The sequence below is a fragment of the Mirounga angustirostris genome, unplaced genomic scaffold, assembly GCF_029215605.1.
Source record: "Mirounga angustirostris isolate CCGP_5_RB_7025 unplaced genomic scaffold, mMirAng1.0.hap1 SCAF_5, whole genome shotgun sequence".
NCBI lineage: Eukaryota > Metazoa > Chordata > Mammalia > Carnivora > Phocidae > Mirounga > Mirounga angustirostris.
The window spans coordinates 134137091-134157471 of record NW_026991713.1 but is presented as its reverse complement, the minus strand read 5'-3'; the positions used below and the strand labels follow the sequence as shown (position 1 = coordinate 134157471).

The window sequence follows — 20381 nt, the reverse complement described above, 5'->3', positions numbered from 1 at the left end:
GGAAAACATACAAACAAGCAAAAAATATAAATAAAGAGCTGCTGTGATCCCGCCTATCTGGAGAAACTCAGATGGACAAATAACCCTTAGTTGCTTTCTCTGTATATATTTACTTATTTTTAAAACAAAAATTTTTAAACTTCCATATAAATTGTCACCCAACATAATTCAATTTTACTGAGTCTTTATTATTGATATGTAGTTTGTTTCTAAATGTTCACTATTATAAACTTTGCAGAGCAGAAACAGCTATAGAGAATGACTTGAAAAAAATGTAGGGAAAAAAACAAAGTTTTTACAAAATGGACAAAACTGCTTAGAGATATATAAATGTCAACAGAAGTCATCCTCCGTGGTAGACCAAAAGTATCACTACACACCCCGTCCTTGGTAATTATTATTATTTTAATTTTTTTTTAGAGTGAGAAAGAGAGTAGCATGCGCTCGAGTCGGGGGAGGGGCAGAGGGAGAGAATCCTCAAGCAGACTCCCTGCTGATTACGGAGCCCTATGCAGGGCTCCACCTCACAACCCTGAGATCACGACCTGAGCGGAAACCAAGAGTGGGGCGCTTAACCAACCGCACCACCCAGGCACCCCTGGGAATTATTATTTTTGATCAAATTATAATTTTGATCAAACGGTCAATTTACCAACTTGTTTCCTTCCAGTGCACCCAGGCCCTTGTTTCCTCACCTCCTGGCCCTCCCCCATCTCTGTTATCCTGTGTACTTCGTTTCCAGCCAGCCCAAGCATCTCCCTCATCTCCTGTCTTTCTAGAATATCTGCCCTGCTAATCTCTAGTTTTCAGTGAACTCTACCATCTGCTTTCTGCCCTCCTTCCCTCCTGCCTCCTGAGCACTGCTCTCTAGCCTGGACTGTCCTCCCCGCCCCTACCTTCTACCCCAAGACAAGCCTCTTGTCTTGTCCCTCTTCTGAATCTCCACATGTATTTATCCTGCCTGCTCCTTGCATGGCCCCAGCTATCCTCCTCCATCACATGAAGCCTCAGATTCTCCATTTGTAAAATAAAGGTCATATCAGTTACCTTTGACAGGAAGTGGCAGAAAGAATGAAGTTTCTAATACACTCAGCAATGAGGGAAAGAAGATTTCCTCCTGGAGTTAAACTAGAAAACTCTCAAACAATGGAGGTGATCACGTCCGTGGTCTATAAGCCAACAAGATGTCTGTAAATGTGTGTTGTCATGATTGGGAAATGCACAGAACTCCAACCAAGAAGAAGGAAGGGAGTGGTAGTACCCAGCAGCAAACCAGAGGCGACTGGCCAATTAGGGAGGCTTGGTTGGCAGCAGATTCTGCTCAGAGGGTCCTGAGATCTCCGCACCTCAGATTCAGGGCTTTTGCACACCCACCCGTGCTTTGATCAGGGTTGGAGAGACCCAGCCCAGACTCTGTTTCCAGGGCCCTCAGAGCCCACTCAGAGCTTGGTAGAGAGCCAGAGAATAACAGAGGCACTCCATAGGGTCATTTTCTTTTCTTTTCTTTCTTTCTTTCTTTCTTTCTTTCTTTCTTTCTTTCTTTCTTTCTTTCTTTCTTTCTTTCTTTTTCTTTTTCTTTTTTTTTTTTTTTTAAGATTTTATTTATTTATTTGACAGAGAGAGACATGGCGAGAGAGGGAACACAAGCAGGGGGAGTGGGAGAGGGAGAAGCAGGCTTCCCGCTGAGTAGGGACCCCGAAGTGGGGCTCGATCCCAGCATCCTGGGATCATGACCTGAGCTGAAGGCAGATGCTTAACATCTGAGCCACCCAGGCACTCCGGTCATTTTGTTTCTTAAATGTTCAGTGAACATATCCTATTTCATCAACGACTTCCCGTCTCCTTGTCCAGGAACCACATTTTAAGTCGGCCTGAAAGCTTAGCCCAAGCCTCTTTTTTCTCTTGGTGCTGCTGAGACAGAGCACTCACTCTGCACTCACTTTGTGTGTGTTCACCTGCTGACTCTACCACTTGCTAACCAAGCCCATGACAAAGTCATTCACCTCGTGAAGGGTCACTTGGAAAAGGGATAATACATCTGACCTTGAACAACACAGGTTTGAACTGCGTCGGTCCACTTACACGTGGATTTGCTTTTTGATAAATACAGTACAGTACTGTAAATGTATTTTCTATTCCTTGTGATTTTATTTATTTATTTATTCATTAAAAGTGATCTCTATACCCAACGTGGGGCTTGAACTCACAACCCTGAGATCCATAGTTGCATGCTCTACCAACTGAGCCAGCCAGATGCCCCCTTTATGATTTTCTTAATAACATTTTGTTTTCTCTAGTTTATTTTACTGTAAGAATACAGGTAAGTATGTGTTAACCGACTGTTTATGTGATCAGTAAGGCTTCCAGTCAATAGTTGGCTATTAGAAGTTAAGTTTTCTGGGAGTCCAAAGTTATATGGGGATTTCCATCTTGTGTGAGGTGAGGGTGGGGTTGGCGCCCCTAAACCTCATGCTGTTCAGGGTTCACTGTACTACAACCACACAGAATAGTTAAAAGTGTTACTCAAATAAAAGCCAGTCCCTCCCTTCCCCTGCCCGATTTATGTGTGAGGTAACAAAAGGCCAGGGGACCCGACTCCAGAAACTTTGACCCCCCAAAAATGTAGATCATTAGCATATTTTCCTTTGAAGGGCATATTGCAGTATTTTACACAGCGATTCAGGTGGAAAGTTTCTCAGGCTCTAGTATGGATGCCACTCCCACCCACTCCATAGGTGAGAGAGAACAGGCTAAAATCTTGTCTTCTCCCACTACCGTGCTACTCTTGGCCGTGTCTCCCTACTGGAAACCTCCATGGGACTTCAGCCCCCACACCTGGCCCACATCACACTCGAGAACACAGACAGCAGCCAAGCCAGCTCATGCTTCCTACTTCCCCCTCACTCTCCTGAAAAGGCAGCATCCTAAAGTTTTCAGAGCCCCTGAGAAGTGTGGTTCTTTTCTCACTCTCTGTTATAGACTATGTGTTTATGTGTCCCCAAATGCAGGTGTTGAAGCCTTAACCCCCAGTGTGATGCTATTAGGAGGTGGGGTCTTTGGGAGGCAATTAGGTTTAGATTAGGTCATGAGGATGGGGCGCCCAAGATAGGATTAATATGCTTATATGAAGAGAAAGAGACCAGAGCTCGCTCGCTCTATCGTACAGCAAGATGGCAGCCGCCTACACACCACGAAGTGGGCCCTTTCACCAAGAACCAAATCTGCCAGCACTTTGATCGTAGACTTCCAGCCTCTAGAATTGTGACCAAAAAATCAATGTCTGCTGCTCAAGCCACCAAGTCTGTGATATTTTGTTATAGCAGCTTGGGCTGACTGAGACACCCTGACTGCTTCTTTCTCAATCTTTATGGGGAATATCTGATGAATGTAATTCTCCACCATGTTACATGAGTATTAAGGTCAAGTAATGTAAGTAGAATGCGAGTTGTATAAGTAAATAGTAAGCAGGATTGGATTCTGGATCACAGATTTAGTACTTGTCAAAAAACCGAAAGAGTTGGGCACCTGGGTGGCTCAGTCGGTTAAGCGACTGCCTTCGGCTCAGGTCATGATCCTGGAGTCCCGGGATTGAGTCCCGCATCGGGCTCCCTGCTCGGCAGGGAGTTTGCTTCTCCCTCTGATCCTCCTCCCTCTCATGCTCTCTGTCTCTCATTCTCTCTGTCTCAAATAAATAAATAAAAATCTTAAAAAAAAAAAAAAAAAAAAAAAAACCAAAAGAGTTGGTTAACCATGGTTGGTTAAAAATCTGTTTCCTTGTAGAAATCTACCTCTCTTGGGTTATGTGGATCTTTGCTTGGTGCCAGTTTTGTAGTATGCAGGATGGGAAGATGTGCTTATTTCCAGGCCCTTATTTCCAGCGGCAGGTCACTCCCATTCTCTGCTCATGGTCTGGCTCGGTTTTCACTTTGAGCACTCAATGTGATTTCAGTGATATTCAAATGATTTCTACAGGGTTTGCTCCTTCTAACATAGCCTGCAAAATACCATGTGCTATAGACTGAATGCTTGTGTCCTCCCAAAATTCATACGTTGAATCCTAATCCCCAGTAATGGTATTAAGAGGTAGGGCCTTTGGGATGTGAGGAGGTCATGAGAGTTGGAGTCCCCATGAATAGGCTTGATGCCCTTATAAAAGAGATCCCGGAGAGCTCCCTTCCCTCTTCTGACATGAGGACAGACTAAGAAGACATCAGGCAAGCCTTGCTTATTCACGTGGTAGCTTCATGGTCCTATAGGTGCATTCAAATAAATAACAGCCTGGCAAGTAAGAAAAGAAGAAGACAATAAGAAGAAGGAACATGGAGAGAATGGCTGGCTGGCTGGTGGGCTGCACTGACAGGTGCACAGACCTTCATGGGCCCAGCTTGGGTTTTCTTCTCAAAATTCACCCAGGCCCTGGACAAATAAATCTGTTCACATCTATTTCATCTGTTCACCAGTTCTCTGCCCCCTGGGGAGGAGTGCTGTCTCCTACAATCTGGTCTACCCACCTCCCACCACAGACTGGGTGTAGAGACAGCCCCAGATCTACCTTGTGTCTCTCCAATGAGATCTTAATCTCCTGCTGGGTTGAGTCATTGCCTGTGTGTCTAAACCAAAGTTCCTTCCACTGAGAATTCAGTCTCACCACCTCCCAATCACTGCACATCTTCCTGCCTCTGGGAAGGGCCTGTTTCCTAGAGTTGTACACAGCCTTGGTTCATTCCCTGGCCATCTCTTCCTAGTTATGTTACCTGCCTCTAGCAGCCTTCAATATGTCTGCTCCATTTTTTCCTACCCCCTTTTCCTTCTGCTAGACTGAAATGCTACCTGGTTGACCACAGGCTCCTACAAGTAGCAATGCCTTTGGAGAAGTCTTCGGATTCCACAGCTGAGTGTGAACCTGAGAATCAGGTCTATGTGTGACCTTGAACCTAAGCCTGATTACATTTGAACCAGCAATCTGGAGTAGGAATGGCTCCCCTGATTTGGAAATCCTCACCTCTAAAATGGAGCTGACCCCCACAAACCTGGGGCTCCAAGCCAACCCTGGAAATGAACCCTCCCAAGCCAGGACTGGTTCCTTCAAAACAATTGAGTGAGCACTCCAGCCCTGAGCACGTTTGTCTTATTGCCAGAAGGTTCCCCTTCTCAGTGAGGGCTGATCGCCACAGCTCTGGGAATGGCCTTACCCTAGGACTGAGGATCTCTGTCCTAATGCCATACTACATTTTATTTAGGATTTTTGCCTTGACAGTCTTAAGTGAGAATGGCTTATAGTTTTCTTTGGGGTATATTTATTAGGTATCACTACTGTGATGGCTCGTACAAGAAATTTGAAGCTTTCCTTCATTTTCTATGCCCTGGAACAGCACATTAGGATTCAATGGCCCTAAGGGTTTGGACTTGCTGCTATTTTGGACAGTAGGTCTTTGCTCTTCTTCCCTATTTCTCCTCTGATTGTTGGTCTGTTTACATTTTATAACTTGTCTAAAGCCCATTTTAAGAAATTATACTGTCCTCCAAATTAACTCCTTGATCTAGATTTTCTGACTTATTTGATAAAATTCAACAAAGTCTTCTCTCAACTTTCCTCTGTGTCTGGAGCTCGTTGCTTTGATTCCATACTTTGTATATTTGTACTTTCTTCTTGTTTTCTTGTTCAGCTAACAGCTTACCTATTTACTTTCAAACAATCAGCTCCTGGATTTATTTTTTAGTTATATATTTTTCTGTTCTATACACCATCATTTTAGGCTTTTATCTTTACTCATTACATCCTTCTGCTCTTCAAAGTATATTTTGTTCTATTTCTACCTTCTTGCATGGGTGCTTAATTCATTTCATTTATCCTAACTCTTTAATTAACATGATCATTTAAAATCATGATCTTAGGAATATGTAGCTAAATCCCATGGGTTCTGATTGGTCATTTTCACTTTCATACTCTTGCAGGTATTTTCTATTTTGTTTTTGGTTTTTTTTTTTTGATCCAAATGTTATGTGACCCTTTAAAAATTTCTGGGCAGTAGGAATATTTTGTTTTCTGTTTTGTCATTAATTTCTAGTTTTACTGAATTGTGATCCTATAATATTATCCATATGGTTCTACTTATTGAGATATATTAAGATTTTGCCTGTGGCCTAAAATATGGCCAACCCTGAATGTTCGTTCCAAGGACACTTGAAAAGATGTAATCTCTGTTTCAGGATACAGAATTTTACATATTAGATCTACCATATTAAATTAATAATATATTATTGACATATTAATAATATATTACCAAATATCTAATATTAAATATATCAATATATTATTGTTAATAATATATTATCTAATAACTAATATTAAATTAATTATGTACAATTAATATAATAGAATATATTTTTAGGTCTTCTCTATCCTCTTTTACCTCCTGTGCCCTCAGTCTGGCAAAGACTATCAATTATTTCTAACTATTTATTCTTTTTATATCTCCTATAGTGTTTGCTATGAATAATGAAATTATGATATTCGGTGCATAGATATTCCTATTTTTTCCTCATTGTGAATTGCAACTCTTATGATTGTAAAATGCCCTTCTCAATCTCATTTAATGCTTTTTGCCCTGAAATCAGTAAGTTTGTGATCCCTGATTTCTTTATGTTTGCATATTCCTGGTATATCTTTTCCAAAGTTCTTGTGTTTTTGAACTTTCAGAATGACTATTTTATGCATGTTCTTATGCGTAACATAGAGTTGTGTTACGGCTGGTGCTCCAACCTGGAGTTGCATTTTTCAGACAAGTAAGTTGGGCTTATTTAACATTTACTCATGTAAGGTGTTCCGTCTTAGTTCTCGCATGTTGTTTTGTTATGCTTTCTGTTTTGTAACTTTTCCAGACAGCTCACTCTGTGCTCTTGTTTGACTTTGTAGTTGTGTGTATGTGTTTTGATCACTTGAAAGGTTTGCATTTTTGTTCTGGGTTCTGTGATTATAATGACAATGTTACTTGATGTCTTTAATCATCTTATTTCTTTAGGTTGTCTATTACCTCCCTACTATATTTCTTTCTTTTCTCCCTTTTCCTACTCACCAGATTTTAGCTGATTATACCTCTTCTTAGTATGTTCCTTTGTAGGAAGATGTGTATTTTGATCTCTCTTATTTGATTTATCAGCTCGAAATATTTTTTATCCCTCATTATAGAGGTGAAAATCATATTTACACGAAATCCTATTTTCTCTTTCCTCGCACTTTTTGTTACATCGTTTTTAAATTGGGAGGCCTTATAACATTTACCTTCTCTTGTGTAAGCCTTCTCTTGTGTAACCTCATCTACTCTCTCCTTAGTCGGACACTTAATTCAATGCATCCGTTTTGCAGGAGCTTTCCCATACATCTCGCTTATGGCGATTTATTTTCAGCTTTGTGCTTAGACATGGACGGTTTTGAATGAGTGAGAACGAAAGGGTTGGAGGGATTCTACCCCCCTATCCTATTAGAACGCAGCGGGCTCGCAAAGACCGTCTTGGCAGCCTTTGGACATTTCTCCTGCTCACCATCTGGGGTCACTGCCAGGCTCTCCCGAGTCTGAAGTTTCACAAACTCGGGCCACTGCGACCCCTCGTGGCGGGAGAAAAGGACGCCGGCGGAGGGGAGGTGCAGTGCGGTCCTCCCGCCGGCAGGGGTCGCCGGAGCAAAGCGGCCCGCGGCTCAGGCGCAGGCGTGCCTCTCTCCCGGCCGCACGCGCTCCCTGACCCCGCGCCGCCGCGCGACCTGCGCACTCGGCGTAGGGGTTGGCGCCGGTTCAGGTCTTGCGGTCGCGGGCTTACGCCGAATACGCCCAGGCCGTCCTCTCCGCGGCGCCTCGGCCCCGGTGCGCCGCCGCGGCCCATGGGGAGAGTCGGCCGGGCGGGCCGGGTAAGTGGCGCCCGAGGCGGCGTCCGGTCGGGCGGCCCGGCGGGGAGCCGGGGCGGGAGCGCCTCCCCAGGTGGCGCTGGACGCGAGGCCGCGGCTTTAGGCCGCGCCGCAAGGGGGGCGAGAGGTCCCGGGCCGGCCCCCCGGAGCCGCCGACGCCCTCGGCCTCCGTGCTGCGGGTCCGCGGCCCCGGCTGCGGGCGACCCGCAGTGTTTCCCCTCGCGCCCGCCGCCGCCTTCCTTTATTTGCCTCGGGTCGCCGGGCCCTCGAGTTCTTCCTGTCTCCTTCCTATTCTTCCCCTTCCCCGTCTGTGTGTTTCCTCTCTTGGACCCGAGCACGTTGTGTTGTTTTTTCTTTTCCCCTCTCCGTCGGCCCTGTTTTGGAAAAGTTGCTCCGTCCCTAGACCCTGGTAGCCAGGCTTGTGTCACCTGTGGCCCAGCACACTTGTGCGCCCCCCCCCCCCCCCCGGGCCCGGGGAGCGGAGAGGAGGGAAGTCGCTTCCTTCCCGGCCGCGGGACGGGGACCTCCGGACGTGTTGACCTCCCCGAACGGCGCAGGTTTACCTAGACAGATGACGGGAGACAGAACTCAGGCGTTACCTCGGTCCCTGTCCTTGTCGGGCGGTGTTGTAGCCCTGATGCTCAGTCACCAAACATGTTTCCGGAGCATTTCCCTTCCCAGACCATGTGTCCTGAGCAGCAGACGCGGGATAAATAAGTAAGATTGGGTTCCTACTCCGGGAGTTTGGTCTCTAGGAAAACAGGCGTTAAAAACCCATCCCTGGGTTGATCGGAGGCTTCCCAGAGGGGGTGATGCTTATAACTGAGTCTGGGAGGTGTTTTGTTAGGTGTGCGGGGGCGGGGGGGGGGCGGAAGGCTCCCTGCTGAGGAAAGAAGTGCAAAGGTAGCAGACGAGAAGCACCATAGTGCATTCTGGAAACGGCAGGTAGGGTAGTTTTGAGGGGCGGGTAGTCGGGTGAGCTCGAGAAGGTTCTTTGAGAAGGCAGTAAAGGAGAGACGCTGAAGGCCCTTATTGCTAGAGCCAAGCCTACGGATGGAAAATAGCGTGTCCTGGAGAAGGGCAGAATTGTGCATATACTCCGGCGAGCGCTGTGTCTCCGGACAACAGGTGGAGTTTTTAAAGGCTGCACCTCAGTTTCCACACGTTTAGGGGATAAAGGCCACCGCCATTTTTACTGTAATAGAGATATTTGAGGAATTGGGGGTAATGCATTAGTAACTTAAGCAGAGGGTGTGTTTTAGAATTTTATTAAGAGACGTGCTACCTGCTCTACAGCTTAGAATGAGTAGGTTGTGAGACAAGAATGTAACAAGGTGTGATAGACGTGTTATCAGTGGAAAGCTGTTGTGATGGTGGAGTTCTGTAATAACTAAAGATAGCCTTGATGGAAAATAAGAATTTGAGGGGAATTGTCCCAACTGAATGCATAGAATGGATTTCTTTTTTACCTGATTTGTTGTAAATTACCTTCAGGGAACATCCAGGGCTAGTAATCCCTCAAGTCTGTCATAACAGTGAATAGTGAAGGACGTTTTGTTATCCACCCACATTCCAGGTGACTTTCCTGGACTTCGTGACAGTACACCTCCTCCAAAGAAGGGATGTGACCGGGGTGTCAGAGGTGGAGATACAGGAAAAAAAATGTTTTCATTCTTTAAAAAGTCGTTGTAAATTTTACATGGGGCATATGCTTTTTATTGCTTATTACCTGTATTTTTTGTGAACATCAATGTGCACCGCCCCTCATAGTTCCCTTCCTTTTCCTTTCTATCTGTGTATACTTTCCACGTTCTTTAGGCTTTATTTTTGCTTTATGATACATGAGTATCTATTTAGTGATTTAAAAAAAAAAAAAGGTTTCTTAACCATGCTGCTTCTTCAGGTGCTCAGAACTCAGACTTTGACTCATTGTTAGTTGTATGGTGGTGGTCGTTTTTCTCCCATTATGATGGTGTACAACTTAGAATTTAGCACACTGGGCGCCTGGGTGGCTCAGTTGCTTAAGCGACTGCCTTCGGCTCAGCTCATGATCCTGGAGTCCCGGGATCGAGTCCACATCGGGCTCCCTGCTCGGCGGGGAGTCTCCTTCTCCCTCTAACCCTACCCCCTCTTGCACTCTCTTTCTCACCCTCTCTCTCTAATAAATAAATTAAAAAAAAAAAATTTAGCACACTAACGTCACATACCATTTACAATAAGTTGTGTCCTTAAAAAGCAGATCTGAAGATCTTATTGTTTCATAATGTGATTTAAGTAGGTGCACTTGATAACATTTAGAAAATACGAAGTGTTTGCAGTGTTCATAGCATGATGTTCAGCTGGATGAAGACAAAATCAGCCCTTACCTTTAAGGGACTTGTAACAGAGGAAGAGACAAGCGTGTCAACCGGGAGGCAACGTAACCTATAGAAGTTGCTCTGAGTTTGTTCAGGGGAAGCAAGTTGAGGATGGAGAGTTTTATGTGGGGTGGCAGACACTGAAGGCTTCATAGATGCACTTGAGAGGTGAGAAAGGTGGGCTGCTTCTGAGAAGACTCGTTCCATGTTCTTTTTCTACTAGTTGCATGTTTAAAAAAATATTTTGCCAGCTTAGGTAGAATTTTAACAAGTCATCATTCTTCTGGCAGACCGTGTTTACTGTGTTTCTTCTTAAGAACAAAAATGGCGCATACGTGAAAGATGTGTTGATCAAAGCCTGGTGTCACTATAAAAAAGAAATAGGTATTTTAAAGTTCTAAAAGTCACATGTCTGTGTTTGTATTTGATCCTGACTTAAAGTGTATCCAAATGTTAGAATGCGCTAGTTTTTATTACCTGCTGCTAGACTTCATGAAATAAATGTGTTCTGTCATCTAAGTAACATCTCAGCAGTAATTAGGTTAAGTTCATGGCAGTCTTGTCAATGCTTGTTACATTTCAGTGACTGCAGTGGGGAGAATGAATGAATCAACTCTGGTATATTAGAAGTGCTTCAAACAGCTAAAATCAAAATGTGCACACCTTTATATAAAAGGAGGATAGTAAGGAATTAATGGGAATGGAATTCAGGGTGCTGCCCACCCCTGGGCTGGGGAAATCACATGAATGGGATGGGGAGGGGGTGGGCATCGGGATTTAATGCGGTTTTTTGGTCCAGATTCTGACTCTTGTGGTAAATTCACTGGTGCTGTAGCATTGCAGTAATTAAAAGCAGGCCATCCATACGTGGATGGATAATGAGTGTGTCATTGCTGTGATTAATCCAGTTCTGTGAATTCAAAGTCCATTCAAGCGAGAAAAGTAAAGAAAGCTCTTCCTCATTTACTGTGATGCACAGATCTGATCTATAAGCTCTGTGTCACAGAAAACCAGCAGATGCTGGTGAAATGACATCAGTTTCTAATATTTGAAGTGTGTTTTCAAAGGTTTTGAGAACAGAAATGGTGGTTTAAATGAACGTAAGATTTTGCTGCATAGTGATTTTCAAAGCTTGGAGAGGGGGCAAATCAAATGGAATCATCAACAGACCATCTTCGATTTGGAAATGGAATCACTGGAAGTATGGCCCCATGGGACCTCATTAATTCAGCCATGAAATCTTTGGATGTAAGAACTCTGGTGGAGGAAGAGATCCTCTATACTGTTTGACTTTGTTTTAACCCTCAAATTTGGGAAAATATTTCCATGAAAGTTTACTCTTCCTGGTAGGGAAATGTACTAGTGTTAATTAGACAGCAGCCTGTTCCTCAGGTGCTGCCTCTCCCTCCCTTTTGTTACTTCCTGTTTGTGTGTGGTAAACATACGTTAACACACAGCCTGGGATTTGAACCATTTTAAGTGTGTGGGACCACGGGGCAGTAAATGCATACACATTGTACAACCATTAGTACCGTCTATCTCCAGAACCTTTCTCCTGTCGTTAACATTCTAGTGGAACCTCAGGATTGTGTCATTTCTCTGCTGATTCATGTGGCTACACAGACTTCACTTAATAAGTAATATCTCAGCAAATACTTGTTTATTAAATTCCTACCCTGTGCCAGAAATTGGAGATGCACAGGTGGATAGGCTAATCTTTTTGCTTCAGAGTTCAGTGGGCATTTGGTTGGCATATTTCCATTGGCACCAACATATTTGTAAATACCATTTTTGGTGAGGTTCTTAAGTTTCTTATGAAGCGGTACTGGGAGAAGTAGAGTTTGGGTTGCAAACAAATTTGCAAACAAATACTAACTTTGTTTATAATTTCCAAGAAAGCTTCATTGTTTATATTTACTTCCCAGAATGTGTTAGTCTTCCCTTGCCTTTGTGAGAATAAAGAAAGAGAAAACGAATGAACCCATGGTTTAACTAGGCTTTGGTTTAGTGACTATTTGAATGAAGAGAGCCTGTACAGTTAAATGAGGTTAGATGAAGGGTGTGTGGCCATTTTTGAAGTAGTTTGAGAACCACAGTAGTAAGCTGGACATTCAGCATTGTTTTTCTTTGCTGTTGCTCTGAGTTCTTCTGATGAAATTTAAAGTTTAAGGATAGGTATTTAGATAAGAAGAGTTAGTTTTGAATACCGTGTGGGCTCTTGCGGAAGGTGCATGAAAGCCTCTAAAGCTCTTCGGTACATTGCTCTTCCTTCTGGGCACTCATCGTTGGCCAGAATCTCTGAAAAGATGGCTTGGGGCGGGGGGGGGGGGGGGGGTTGCAAATAGAGCATTAACCGTGCAGTTGGCCTACCTTCCTGTTCAGCTCTGGGTCAGACGTGATCGTAGTCTGGGGAGAGTGCAGGAACTCAGCAAACTGGATTTAGGTTTTCGTGGGGTTTACCATAGTGTGGATTAAAACAGGTTCTGAAGTGGATGCCAGGGGCTTTCCTTACTGTTTCTTTATTGCCTCAGTGACTTGAGCTTAATGTGACAACGGGCCGCCAAGTTCCCGAATAAAATGTTCACTTTGTCTGGCACTGCAGGCAGTGGGCATTTATTTCCCTGTTGGATATGCTGTCTAGGAAATTCTTTGTTCATGCTATCAGCTGAGCTGGTGAGTTGTCACTGAAGCCTTACTGAGGAGAACATGCAAGCATTCCTCGATTTTTAGGTGATTCATTAGAGCAGTCAGCCACCAGTACCCTGGGCTCTCCTTTATTCTCCGTGTCTGTACTGCCGTGGGGGCCTTTCATTTAGAAATCAAACCTGAGAGCTTTTAGGTAATCTGAGGGCTGGAATATTAAGGATAGAAGAAACGGAAAAGCAGCAACAGTTGTGTGGGGCCTGACTTCCAGGCTGAGAACTGCTCTGCTCAGACCCAGACCAGCTCTTCTTGCCGGGGGGAGGAAATGTTGGTACCCACCCCACACAGAGTGAACCAGGGTCAGCCAGGATGTTGCGGTGGCAGGGTCTTAGAATACCAAACCTAGAAGGGCGGAGAAGTAAGCATATACCAGAGAGAAGTTTTTGCCCTGAGTCTGACACAGCCGGGAGGATTAAATATTTTCCTTCTTGTCTGTATTACCTTCTTTTCCTTAGAGACCGACACAGGCGAAACAGGATTTGTTTGACACAGTTCCTATGGCAAAATGCTGTCTGGACCTGGGAACTGACAGATTTTTTTGGAATGTGGCCATGAGTCAGAAACTACCTATGCTAAATATTTTGCAGTACGGGGATTTCAATTTTTTTTCTCTCTCTTTCCACTTGTGAGAAAGAGATTGATTTTTTTTTTTATTTTGGGAAGGGTCTCTGTTGTGGTCTCACCCAGAATGTTGAGTTTTTTAAAAAGGTGACAGTAGGGGCACCTGGGTGGCTTAGTTGGTTAAGCGACTGCCTTTGGCTCAGGTCATGATCCTGGGACTCCAGTCCCACATCGGACTCCCTGCGCAGGGAAGCCTGCTTCTCCTTCTGACCCTCTCCCCTCTCGTGCTCTCTGTCATTCTCTCTCTCTCTCTCTCAAATAAATAAAATCTTATATAAATAAATAAAATCTTAAAAACCAAATAAAAAGGTGACAGTAGGGATTTAGTGTAAAGGGTTGTGGTGTTCCCATTAATAGGTTTGAAATGGGTCTTCCCACCATGACCTGGGCAGATTTATCTCCCAAAGTCCCAGTTCTGTAGCAGGCTAAGCTTTAATGGTAGCTTCTAGTAGGCTCTCCAGCAGATACTACATTTACTACCAGCCTGGCTTGATAAGGCTTCCTAAGTGTGAACTCTTCCTGTTTTTGTTGTTGTCTTGTGTTCTCTGTTCTGCAAGGGTATTATGTATCGATCATTTACATGTAGATTATTATCTTTGTAATTGATGTTATTAGAGATTACAAATTTCAACTTGATGGAATATGAAGAAGTCAGGATATTTATGATCTGCCTCTCTACTCTCAATAATCATAATTTATTAAAATACAGCATCCATGATATAATTTGTTTTTTAATTTCTAGGCATATGTTTAGATTTCTTCTTTTATAAAAGGTAGCTAATAGTGCTAAATCAACCTGGTAATAATGGGTTGTTGTAGTTTCTACTTTTTGTTGTTGAGACAAAAAAGAATTTTTTAAAAATTGGGTACATGTAGGGGCGCTTGGGTGGTTCAGTCGTTAAGCGTCTGCCCTCGGCTCAGGTCATGATCCCAAGGTCCTGGGATCGAGCCCCGCATCAGGCTCCCTGCTTGATGGGGAGCCTGCTTTTCCCTCTCCCACTCCCCCTGCTTGTGTTCCCTCTCTGTCTCTCTCTTTCTCTGTCTCTCTCAAACAGATAAATAACATCTTTAAAAAGAAAAAAGAAAAATTGGATACGTATAATTGACAATACGTAATTATTAATAATCATTATATGCAGTAGCACAGAATGATTTCACTCATGAATTACTTGGCCACATGATATAGGTAAAAAAATTAATTCTGCAAGTTTATTTGTAAGCTAATATGCAGATCTAGTGTCATGTGTTAGGGCACTGATTGGCAGTATCAGGCATCTTGGCTTCTGTTGCTGAAGCTTCCTGGACGAGGTGATCTCTTCCAATACCTTTCACCTCTAAAATTCCATGATACTGAGTTATTTTAACATGAAAAGATGTGAAATCCTTCCTGTATTTTGCATTCTTTAAACCCCATCCCCCTTGCCTTTCAGCATTAAATTGGAAAGATGTCCCTGTATGATGACCTGGGAGTAGAGACCAGTGATTCAAAAACAGAAGGCTGGTCCAAAAACTTCAAACTTCTGCAGTCTCAGCTTCAGGTCAAGAAGGCAGCTCTCACACAAGCAAAGGTAAGATAAGCCCATGGTGTGGAAGTGGAAATCTACAAAGCAGGTTCCTCCTGAGGAGTACGAGTGCTTTGGTTTCAGCTTGCTCTTCTGCCTGTTTATCAAATATGTAGGGTTAAACATTTATAGGCGGAGAGACTCTGGGTGGAGAGAAGTAAGGAAGTTAAGGTGAGTCCTGGGAATAGAACTGTTTGAGGGAATCAGAATGAAGAAAAAGCAGGACTGTCGGTTTCCAGCAATGACACTGGTTTTCAGGCCTTTTAGTGTGTCTGAGATTGGCCGAGGGTTTGGTTGGAGTGTTGCTTTGTTAGCCATATTCCTGGGTTGGGGCTTGGGAGTCTGCTGTTCGTTGTAGGGGTCTGGAAGCAGCACGTGGAGTAGTGAGGCTCGGCAGGAATTAATAATTTGTATGCCTTAGTGAGCGCTCAGATTGGTTCTGAATGTGTCGGGCATATGTAGTCTGGGAGTAATTGGTTTTGATCCTGTTGGGTACATGTTGGGCACTGGTGACATCTTTGAAATTGAACAACATACAAGACATTAAGATTGTTAATAATGTCCACTGTTGTCCATAAGTTGTCCACTGAATATTTGATCTAAAATGCTACTGTCAAAATACTTGTAGGAATGAGAATGGTATCTGGTTTGCTTGTTGTTTTAAGGGCCCTTATGTTTTAGAGCGCATAACCCAGTGGAGGCTATATCCCCCTAAATGGGGCGAATATTGTCCTACCTGGGTGAAAACTGTGCTGTTTTTATGTGTGGTGCAGGATACACATTAGGTACATAAACAGGTACATAGTATATCTGTGGTAAAGTTTTATGGGGTGGGGGGTCCAGGGAATGTATTAAGAAGTTCCTTGAGAGGAAAGCAATAATGAAACAAGTTAAGAAAACCTGCCTTAGAGGGGCACCTGGGTGGCTCAGTCGTTAAGCGTCTGCCTTCAGCTCAGGTCATGATCCCAGGGTCTTGGGATCGAGCCCCGCATCGGGCTCCCTGCTCCGGGGAAGCCTGCTTCTCCGTCTCCCACTCCCCCTGCTTGTGTTCCCTCTCTTGCTGTCTCTCTCTCTGTCAAATAAATAAATAAAATCTTTAAAAAAAAAAAAAAGAAAGAAAGAAAACCTGCCTTAGAGATATATTGAAATACTTACTGATAAAATGTTTGAATTTAGGGGATTTGCTTTAAAATAATCCATTATGGGGCAGAGGAGGTGAGGAGGCACACGGAACACAGTTCCCCGTGAGTTGGTAGCTGGTGACGCTGGGTCACAGAGATTTAAGGATTCATGAATCTGTTCTCTTTACATTTTGTGTTTGGAATTTTACATCATAAACATTTTTTTAAAGTTGGAATTATTTTTCTTTTCCTTTACTACCTCCTCAATTGGTGCTTCTGTTGAAGTGCTTACATGTGAGTGCTCAGTGGTGTAAAAGGTTTTTAGGATTAGTATACCCACAGGTAAAACAACAGTGAAAATTTTTGTTTTGTCAATTCTGTTGATCAGGGTTTTTGTCTTTTTCAAATTCATCATGACGAGATTTAAAATTTTTATGCCAGTATTTTTAAAGAGAGAATTTTGTTGTTTTAAAACAACCTTTCACCCCACTTGAAGGGAAGATTAGCAAAGCAAGACTTGTTTTTCCTTTTAATTTTTAAAAATTGTTAGTTTTTTGGGCGCCTGGGTGGCTCAGTTGGTTAAGCGACTGCCTTCGGCTCAGGTCATGATCCTGGAGTCTCGGGATCAAGTCCCACATCGGGCTCCCTGCTCAGCAGGGAGTCTACTTCTCCCTCTGACCCTCCTCCCTCTGCTGCTCTCTGTCTCTCATTCTCTCTCTCTCAAATAAATAAATAAAATCTTAAAAAAAAAAAAAATTTTAAAAATTGTTAGTTTTTTAAATCTTTCTGAATTTCATGTAACTTTTACTTTGCACACTAGATCTAGGAATAAGGTTTTATATTCCCATACCAGTACCATTTTATGTATTATTCTTCAAGGCCTAACATTCCCTTTTGTAAAATGGCTCTGGCTGTTAAGGAGCAATCTCACACTTAGTAACATAAATTCAGTTAGACTTTAAGTGGATATAATTAGTGGACAGTCTTAGGTCAATGAGAGAGAACAAAGTAGAAGAGCAGAAGTCAAAATATACTAGATATATACAGATTAAAAACTGGGCTAATTCTTCAGTTAGCAGCGTAAATACTGTCAGCTTCATGGATTACCTGCAGCCAAATTTTAAAAATCCTAATTTGTTTCTTCCTGCCCAATGTAACTTCAGGATCACTTACTCTATCCAGTCAGTGCATATTTATAACCTGTCGGTTAAAAACTAGCTTATATAAAATACTATTGAGAAAATAGATCCTTTGAAAAAATATATTAAAAAGTTAAATGAAATTTATTCATGACGTACTGATTTTTCTGTACTGTTACTTTACTCACATGAAAAAGCATGAGATGCTGATAAGCAAGGAAATAGGCTTTTTTATGAAGTCTATAGACTGTTGGACATCCTTTTTAGTATCTGCTTCAGTCTGTTTAATTTACAGTTACCAGGTTTTCACTTCTTCAGTACAGTAATTTCAGCTACTAGGACATCTCCTGAGGTTTCAAATGGGTTTTTAGAAGATAGGTCAGAATAAAAAGTGGCCTGTGAAATCATTTCTGCTAACTTTCTAATATCTTTTTGAGATTGCTGTGTGAAGTTAGTATTTTGTTTTTCTTGAAGGGACGTGAAGGTACGTTGCATTGATTTTCTTAGGTTTAATTGACTAATTAATTACTCAGTTCTAGGTTGGCCTAACCAAACCTGTAAAAGTGTTTGGTAGAGAAAACTTTACCTACAGCTGAAAGATGGAGCTGTGGTCTCATCTGTGGAATAATAGAAAAATATATGATTCTGATAATCTTCCCCACTGCCCTCTCAACTTTGGTATTCACTTAGTGGATTGTATATTTAATGATTGGATTAAATTTGTTTCCTTAACATTATAAGCACTGTTAAATTCAAGAGGGATAGTGGTTTATTTTGAGCCTTTTGTAGTACTAAGAGTGAAAACGTGTAACACTTTAATTGCAGCGGGGGAATTAAACCTTTGTAACCACAAGACCAGATGGTCACTGGCCTGCCCATCTGACGTTCGCCCTGCTGCCAGACAGCCTGCCCCTGAGCGCCGCAGCGGTGATGCCAAACGGAGCACAGCACCGCACCTGGGAGACACTCAGTTTTCAGGAATTAGGGGCAGAGAGGAATAAGTGAAACTAGACTGCCACGAAGTTACCAGATGGGTCTAGAACGTGCAGCGTTTTACAAGTGTCGGGAAAAGGAGAAGGAGACAAAGACGTTGCTCTGGAGATGATGGTGACAAAAGGAGGGAAAGGAGTCTCTTCTAAAATGAGAGCTTTAACAATCAAACGCGTTGTGGGACTTTGGTATGATTCTGGTTCAAAATAAATGAGCTATTTAAGCATTTTAGGGGACAGTTCAGAAAATCTGAGTATGACTTGGATAGGAAATGGTAACGGGATTTTTTATTTTATTAGGTGTGGTAATAGTACTGCGCTTATGTAAGAGAATGTCTGTAATTTTAGGAGGTTAAGGGAAAGTGTCATGAGTCTCCCAAATTCCTTCCAGATGGTTCAGTGCAATATACAGTGTACGGTAAAGAAAATGTGGTAACGTGGGAGCAGTGGTGGCTGGTTCATGAATGAGTATTGTTGTCTTTTTAAAGTTTTTCTGTGGGTTCAAAATAAAAGAGGTAGGAGTTTAGATTCTGCTGGGAGGGAAAAACTCCTAGTCCACAAGTATCTTTCGCTCAGGATGTAAAAACATACCTCTTCCTTGGGGAAAGGCTCCCACTAGTCCAAGTGTGTTGTGCTGTTGGAGATTTGCCCTCCTATGCTCAGAGGGAAAATCAGTGTGAGAGCTTTTCTCGTTTACTATTTTACATGCAAATTTAAATAAAAGAGACCAAGCTTACTGTAAACCTTCTATAAGAATAGAGGAAATTTGATTAACAGAACAATAAAAACATTAAAAAAAAATAGAGGAAATTTGTGTTGTAAAAAAAAAGGCTACAGAAACTGGTATATGGTAATGGTAATAATTAGAAGGCTGTTGTTCTAAGATTGTTTTTCTCATATCTGAAAGGTTTGTCACAGAGACCACAAAGCTTTGTTACAAACAGTATGAGTTTTAATTTGAAGCTTCAGTGTCCTTCTCTTGTTTGTCCATGATTTTAGAGCCAGAGAACGAAACAGAGTACAGTACTTGCCCCAGTAATCGACCTAAAGCGAGGCGGCTCTTCAGACGACCGGCAGATCGTGGACACCCCCCCGCACGTCGCAGCTGGCCTGAAGGTGAGCCCCAGCCCTGCCTGACGGGCTCTCCTGTTTCACGCATGTGTCCTCAGAGCACGATCCCCTCAGTGGGTCATTGTAGGCTAGCCAGTGTCCTTTTCAACTGAATTGTAAAAATTAGTATTGAAAATAAAATAGTGCATTATAGAAAAGTCAGAAACTGGAGAGATGCAGAAAGGAAAGCAGTAGGACTTCAGTCCTACCCTCTAGAAGCTAAAAACTTTATATTTTGGAATATCTTTCCATTCTCTGCCTCCTCTATCTTCTGTTCTCTAACTTGCTTTTCTCACTTTATGTGTTGTGAGAACACACTGTCTGTGTTAAAAAGTCAGGACTGTATGATCATTTTAATGGATTCACTGTACTTCCTCAAATGGGTGTACTGTAATTTATTTAGTTCACTTAAAGCTGGTTATATGGGTTGTTTCTAATTTCTGCTGTCATAAGGAACGTTAGTGCTTATTGTCTTATTGTGGATGAAAATAGAGAAAAGGTTTAAATTCTACCAGCCTAACCCTTATTACCTCAGCGATTTTACGTCATCTTAAAAACAAAGAAACACACATGATCAGCTCTGTAAATGGGTTAGTGAGGATGAGGAGGATCTGGACAAGGATAACTAAGAATCATAGTTCAAACGATACAAAATGAGGGATAAATGAATTCAGTGTAAACTGTGGTTAAAATCACACCCACTCTTCAGGTAACATTCCTTCTTCTACAGATGGCAGTCAAGTAATATGACTGCAAGAGTTTAAACAGCACCGTGCACACAAATTGCTTGATGAAAAATGACCAAAAGGTTAATAAATAGAATATGCTATTATTGCTGTTTCTAGCAAGATATCTTCCCACCCCCCACCCCCCCACCTA

The 20381-nt window shown here is 42.7% G+C and overlaps 1 protein-coding gene across 3 annotated transcripts in view; it reads left to right on the top strand.

Annotated features, from left to right (window-relative positions):
* Window positions 1–7743: 7743 nt before the first annotated feature.
* The window catches only part of RBM17 (RNA binding motif protein 17), a 28056-nt gene continuing 15418 nt past the window's right edge, over window positions 7744–20381 (top strand). For 2 of the 3 annotated variants that reach the window (XM_064592100.1, XM_045874465.3), the window contains exons 1-3: window positions 7744–7903; window positions 15012–15149; window positions 19392–19508. In XM_064592100.1, coding sequence (XP_064448170.1) covers window positions 15027–15149; window positions 19392–19508 — 240 coding nt within the window. In that variant the 5' untranslated portion in view covers window positions 7744–7903; window positions 15012–15026. Of the gene's footprint in view, window positions 7904–11324; window positions 11506–15011; window positions 15150–19391; window positions 19509–20381 lie in introns of all 3 variants that reach the window. The other variant, XM_064592099.1, reaches the window with a different exon arrangement.